Source organism: Microtus ochrogaster, unplaced genomic scaffold, assembly GCF_000317375.1.
Source record: "Microtus ochrogaster isolate Prairie Vole_2 unplaced genomic scaffold, MicOch1.0 UNK3, whole genome shotgun sequence".
Lineage (NCBI taxonomy): Eukaryota > Metazoa > Chordata > Mammalia > Rodentia > Cricetidae > Microtus > Microtus ochrogaster.
Genome location: NW_004949101.1, coordinates 12,404,938 through 12,412,110, shown reverse-complemented (window position 1 = coordinate 12,412,110; position 7,173 = coordinate 12,404,938). Strand labels below are relative to the sequence as shown.

The 7,173-nt window shown below is 39.9% G+C and overlaps 1 protein-coding gene across 1 annotated transcript in view; it reads left to right on the top strand.

The window, feature by feature from the left end:
- Positions 1-3,755, top strand: part of Plcb1 (phospholipase C beta 1) — a 691,541-nt gene extending 687,786 nt beyond the window's left edge. Inside the window, exon 32 of the mRNA XM_005365666.3 lies at positions 540-3,755. Within this exon, the coding sequence (XP_005365723.1) occupies positions 540-767 (228 nt within the window). The 3' untranslated portion in view covers positions 768-3,755. The remainder of the gene's footprint in view (positions 1-539) is intronic.
- The last annotated feature ends 3,418 nt before the right edge of the window (positions 3,756-7,173 follow it).

Here is a 7,173-nt window from a genome sequence, read left to right as displayed (position 1 = left end):
AGAGAGAGAGAGAGAGAAAGAAAGAAAGAAAGAAAGAAAGAAAGAAAGAAAGAAAGAAAGAAAGAGAAAAAAACTAAAAAAACTTAGTCTTAGCTTCCCAGGCTTAAACTGAAGCCCCACCCTTGAAATTCACTTGATCTCTTTCCATCTTTCCACAGTGGTCACCTCAGCCCCTTAGCCCCATTCACAGATGACCCGGACAATTCCTGTTGTTGACATTACTCAATCCCTATGTGTAAGGACTGTAACCCTTATACACTGCTTCTGTAAACTTTCCCAAATGTATGTGTGTTCACAGTTGTGTTTGTCTTAGTCCAAGTCCTCAGGCTTATTACACCATACGTGACCAGGACTTGACTTTCAGCTGGGAACAAACGGCATGTCCTATTAATCTGTTTTCACCTTCACTTCAGAGGACCAGTGAATAGCATTCTAAGTCCTTGTATGCTCTTTGTCTGTCACACGTGAAAGAGTTTCTGTATGCATGAGGTGAGAAACGTAAACGACCTCAAACCTTGTTTTCTCTTGATGTCTCTCAGCTGCAGATGGAGCTGGAGCAAGAATACCAAGACAAGTTCAAAAGACTGCCCCTGGAGATTCTGGAGTTTGTACAGGAGGCCATGAAAGGGAAGATCAGTGAAGACAGCAATCACGGTTCCGCCCCTCCCTCCCTGGCCTCAGACCCTGGAAAGGTGAACCACAGGTCTCCCTCCAGTGAGGAAGTGGAGGTTGAGAACCCGGGAAAAGAGTTTGATACTCCTCTGTGATGTTCCTGCCAGGCCTTCCAGATATGCACGACTGCTTGAACTCCATCGGACTCTAATGACAAAGATCACTGCCCAGGGCCATCTTCCTGAGAAGCATCCCTTAGCCTGAAATCCACACCAAAGCGAGAGTTCCAGAAGGATCTGTGTGGAGGTCCCATACCCCCGTTCCATGTGTCATGTGGAAACTATTGCAGTCTAGAGAGAAGGGTGCATGTATGCAGGATTTTTCTTTTCTTTCCAATAGTAAATTAAAACCAGGCAGCTCCCAGGCTCCATGAAACATGTAATGAAGGACAATGTCTTCTTTGAAGAAAACTTGAGGTCATGTCTTCATTTCAAGTCCCAGTGTAAAGTATTTCAAAGTAATAGACATAGTTTGAGAAGTGCATAGCACCATTTAACACTATGGAACATCCAACTTTGACCATTGTTTCCCTAACGGCCCCGTAATTCCTTGTTTTTTTCCATGTTTTCAAGTTAACATGTATATTAAATTGTTTCATCTTTTGCTTTGCAAGCACTGGTGGCTTGCAGTTTGCTAATTTATTTATCACAAAAGCATCTGTATTTGCTATTGACATGGCTTTATTAGATACCATAGTGACTCTTCTATAGTTTCTTTTATAAAAAAAATCACTTGACTATATCATTGTCCAGTGAAGCCATTTCACTATTATCAATATGGATTGTATATTTTGCTGTACACCTTTGGGTATCTATTGGTTGTTGTCCCAAAATGATGAAAAAGCTACAATGGGTCTGTTCCGTTGAGGAAGAGTTGAACTGACGTGTAATAATCAGAATTTCAGCTAGACTGAACAGGTTCCAGTGGGTTGTTTTGTTGTCAGATATTTTTTGTGGTTCATTTATTTTTACTGTAGAAAGGAAGATAGAATATTTATCTAAATGCACATGTATAATGATACACATTGTCTCCATGTATATATTACATGTATGCACCCAGCCGTATAAGTGCACACACACACACACACACACATACATACGCATGAGTGTACATGTGTGTTTATTAATTGGCAGTGACCCAAATCTCTTCCATAAGATTTAAAAGCAAGTTCAGGGATACATGGACAGAAGAAATGGGTCAAATATAAATGTTACATGGATATTAAATTATATGGAAATGCTAAGAGTCAGTTTATGGAGTCCTTGATGCAACTTGAGGTAGACTTAGAATTTAGAATGTAAATTTGCTAAAAAATTTTGTAGGATCAAAATTGGATTTTAAGTATCAGATTTTGAGGTTGTTTTAATGGTCAGAATATGCAAAATACTTAGGAAATATGAGTACAAATATATTACTCCTATTTTCAATAAATTTAAACTGACTAATTTCCATTTTATTCTGATAGTAATAAAGCTTTGGTTATATTTTAGTTTGTATACTTACTGCACTTAGTCATGTCTTTTTGAGTTCTTATTTTATTTTAAAGGGAATGAGAGGAACAAATTATATCATGTTAAAGTTAATAAAAACATTATTAAGAGGGCTTAAGAAATAATCATTATGTAGAAAAATATGGTTTAGAGAGTAAGACAAAGAACATTAAAACCCAATAATGATATGTTCATGGCTTCATTTTATTTTAAAGAGAATCTCTCTGGTTATAATTTAGCAAAGCATTTTACAGTGCAAAAAAAAAAACCAGTTGTGTCCTGAAATTTGTGTTTCAAGAATTTAATATTTTTATGAAAATGATTTTATTTAACTTTAAGCAATAACTAGGATCATAATTAAGTTTTAATCAAAATAAAGGCTTGCTTCGAACACCGTGACAGTGTTTGATAATAAAAAAAAGCATCTAGTGAGACACAAGGGGAAAATCACATCTCCTTTAGAGATGATTATATTTTATCTGAAGAATGAAGAGTGTTAATTAGACACTTGCTAAAAGTCACCTTCCACCGAAGAGACAGCTTTTGTAAACCCTACTCCTTTTGCACTTTGAAGGAAAGGCATGACTCAGAAAGAAGCGGGAGTGGTCCAGATGGAATGCTGCATTTTACAAACGCAATTCTAGACTGTCAAAATTGGAGAAGAATGAATCCGTAACAGCATCCATAACCAAACAGGGGTGGTTATTGCAGAACATTGGATTTCATCATTGTCCATATAGTGACTACGGTTGGAGAACCTTGACTTTCAAACCCTGTTTTGGTAGTCGGACTTGATGATCTTGGTGATTCTGGTCATTCTACATTGTTTTGTATTCAGTCATTTACTGTAACCACATTTTTCTATCTGTACAGTGACACTTTTTTGCAGTTGTGGGATAGTGTGTAACACTGTGCATCTTGCATTACTGAAACTACTACCGTGATACTATCCATTAATAATATTAATATTACTTGAACATAGTCAAAGGTAAAGAAAAGGGGTCTCTATGATGTGCGGTTTTGTGCCTTTATGTATTTGCCTTGTTCTTTGTCTAATGCGTGAAATTCTGTACTGTGGTTTTTCCTATAATAGAGAGTAGAGTCATGCATTAAATTAGACTATGTCTGTCCCTGACACCTTTAAACTACTGAGAATGATGTGGTTGGGTCTTATAAATCAGTGTTCAAAGTTCTAATGACATGCCATTGGTTTTTAACATTTCAGTGCCACCATGCATTAATTAATACTCCTGTAATAGATAAGCAGTCATTAATTAAGTTCTGAAAGAAAGGGTCATTCATTGCTTGCTCTCCTTTGACTTTAATGCTGCCCTTGTACACTGTGTTAATACTGTTGTGATGGACTGATCATTGTGACCTTTGCCTTTGGAGAAGAAAACGAGAGAGGGGGCAAAGTATTCGATGCTCTTAAAATGTACATATTTTGGGTTCTTCTATCTCAAATTATTTAAAATGCGTAATTCACTTTTTGTAATCATTCTATGCAATTTTGTGGCATGGTGTTCCTTCCACTTGTAATTTTATGTGCTTTCATCCCAACTCCAAAGGAAACAATAAAAATTTCTTAACACAGTCCAGCTGGACCTTCTTAGAGTCAGAGCCCACTTTATAGGGAGGACGGTGAGAACAGACATAATGCCAGTCATGAGAGTATAATGCCCACCCTGCACGGCACACCTGTGCCCAGGTAGCCTAGATCTGTGGTGCTGTGCAGAGGACACAGCTGTCACTGTGGATGTCCCACCACCACCTTCCAGGAGTAGCACTGTCCTTGCCGCTCCCCCCGTGATGGAGTTCCTTCAGCCTCCCTCTGACTATCCCTTTCTTTCTTCCTTTCTTCTTAACCTAAGAAAGGAAAAGCAAATGTTCCTGACCAATAGCAGAAATGAGGAAAACAGACATTGCCCTTGCATGTTTTTGATGAAACATGTAATTTGTAGCCATGGTGAGAAGAAAAATGTACATGTGACTTCTCTGTCCATGTCACAAAGGCCCCCCCAAATGTAGCATACCAGTTATCTATGGATGTGTTGTGAGTGACTCCAAATGATCTCTTGTCTGTCATAGATTTAGGGACTCAAATAGGGCAGAGTTGAGCATGGCCCGCCTCTGTCTCTCTGTAGTGCCTGGGGAATAATGGATGCTTTGGGACTTTACTCTAGACACCCATGTATGAATTCAGCAGCCGGAAGACTCTCTGGAGCTCTGGGCTAGAACACCATAGTGCCCTTACCGTAGCCTGGAATTTCTCACAATGAGGTAGCTGGACTCCCAAAGGCACGCCTTCTGAGACATCAGCGGAAGGAATAGTGAATATTACTATGGTCAAACATTAAAGTCACATGTATTTGTGCATACAGTGTTCACTGGTACTGGTACAAGCTCTTTCTCAGACTCATAGTGAGGAACCAATGCAGACATATCTCACTGGGTGGCAGAGTTTTAGTTATTGAAGAACATTAAGAGTTATTTTTTTTAACTATAAATATACAGCTGTCTTTAACCATCACAGTCTGCATATGCAGTGTGCACCCAGCAGAATTCCTACCACCCTTATGACCATTCTAACTCCTTTGTTTTCTTCCTCAGTGGGGGGGGGGGGAAACAAACATTACTCCAGTTGCCTGAAATAGAACATTGACATTGATGGTTTGTTTTTGCTGTTGTTGTGTTGTTGTTTTGTTTTGTTTTGTTTTGTGGGAGAGGATCTCAAGTATTCCAGGATGGTCTCCAGCTCACCGTGTAAGGGAAGATAGCCTTGCCTGTCTCATCAGCCTGCCTCCTCCCAAATACTAGGATTATAGGCGCCTGTCGCCATATCATGTAGACGTAGTGCAAGGGATCAAGCCCAAGGGTTTGTGTGTGCTAAGCAAGCACTACCAACTGAGCTACATTTCCACATCACAACATTATTTTTGATAGTATCTTCCTCCCTTATCCCTTTCTTCAATAAATTTCCAACTCAGGTCACTCAGTTTTGACCCCACGATAACTCACGTTTGTTTGCTTTCTATCATTGTGCCCGTACTTGAGTGGAGCCGCCATCACCTTCCACCTGCCCAAATTCTCATAGTTCCTTATCAGTCATGTAACCCTCTCTGTATGCTATAGCTAGACTAGCAATGTCAAAGCCCATAAAAGATGGAAATCCTTTAAATGCTCCTAGCTGTCCCCAGCGTAAGTGTCTGAGATCTTACCCAAGGTGACCCCACCTGTTATCCCTAGTTAGCGCAATGCCCTATGCCGCTCTCTCTCACCTCATTCACTACCTCACTCCGGGGGCTCCCAATGTTCTTCCCTTGATTCTAGACTACTCCTTTCTTTTTCCCTTAAATGCCTCTTCCAAGCAAGTGCCATGCCTCACAAGGCAGTCCCTCCACTCACCACAAAGTGCTCAGCGGATGGATATTTTATTTGTGGTGAGTAAATTCATTAGTTTTTCTACCTTTATCTAAAAGATGGAAGAAAAGCAAGCAGCTCTAAATAAGAAATGCCATCCCCTCAAACCTCAACGGTTAGGCACTTCCTGATTAGCAATGTATGAAAATACAGCCAACAACAGAGACTGAGATTTGTGTCACAGTTGTGTCCCTGCTTTAGTTTCTTGTCAGTGAGCAAAACCAGTGTCAATGCCTTGGTGTCTTTGAGTCAAAAAAGCAACCCCCAAACACAGAATATGAAAGGAGATCAGTCTCTGATTGTTAGGTTCTGAGATGCTGGTGGAATAAGATGATGCTCATTTTGGATTTCAAGGGTGATGATCAGCCTCTTTGTCTCAAGAAAGAAATCTCAGGAGCCCCACTACCACCTTTTCTCTTTGTTATTGAAAATAGAGTTTTCACTACACAGCAGAAAAAAATAACGACAGCTTGAATTTTGCAGGAAAATGGATGACCTAAAAAATATCATTTTTGAGTGAGGAAACCCAGGCACAGAAAGACAATTATCACATGTACTCACTCATAGGTGGGTTTTAAACATAAAGCAAAGAAAGCCAGCCTACAAACCACAATCCCAGAGAACTTAGACAATAATGCGGACACTAAGAGAGACTTATGTAGATATAATCTACATGGGAAGTAGAAAGTAGAAAAAGACAAGATCTCCTGAGTAAATTGGGATGCATGGGAACCTTGGGGGAGGGTTGAAGGGGGGAGGAGCAAGGCAAAGAGGGGATCAGAGAAAAATGGAAAGCTCAATAAATATCAGTAAAATAAAATAAAAGACACATACACAAAAAGAAAATAGTTTTCCCACTTCATATATCCTGACTATGGTTTTTCCTTCCTGTCCTCCTCCCAGTTCTTCCCCAACTCCCTTTCCACCCATATTCACTGCCATTCTGTCTCTTCCTATAAAAGAACAGACTTCTAAGAGATGATAATAATAAAATGTGACAAAATAAAGCATAATAAAATAAAAAAAAACTATCACATTAAAGTTGGGCAAGATCAACCAAAGGAACAGAAAGAAAAAAGCCCAAGATAAGGCACAAGAATTAGGGACTCACTTGTTCACACACTCAAAAATCCCATTAAGAAAAACCACTAAGATGGAAGCCATAATAGATAATGAAGAGGACTCCGTGCTGATCTGTGCGTGTTCTGGGAATGCTGCTTCAGTCTCTGTGAGTTCATATCAACTTTGTTCAATTTGATTTAGAGGGCCGTGTTTTCTTGGCGTCCCCCATTCCCTCTGTCCCTCTGTCTCCTATACCCTTCTGCAGGCAAGCTGTGAGAGAAGAGATTTGATGGATATATGAATATATTCCGTTTAGGGCTGTGTGTCCCCCCCCCCCTCTCTCTCTCTCTCTCTCTCTCTCTCTCTCTCTCTCTCTCTCTCTCTCTCTCTCTCTCTCTCTCTCTCTCTGTCCCTCTGTGTGTATCTCTATTTCTATTTCTCTCTCTCTCCCTGCACAATGCCTGGCTGTGGGTCCCTGTATTTGTTCCATCTGCTGCAGGAGGAAGTCTTTTTATCTCTGCTTTCTTTT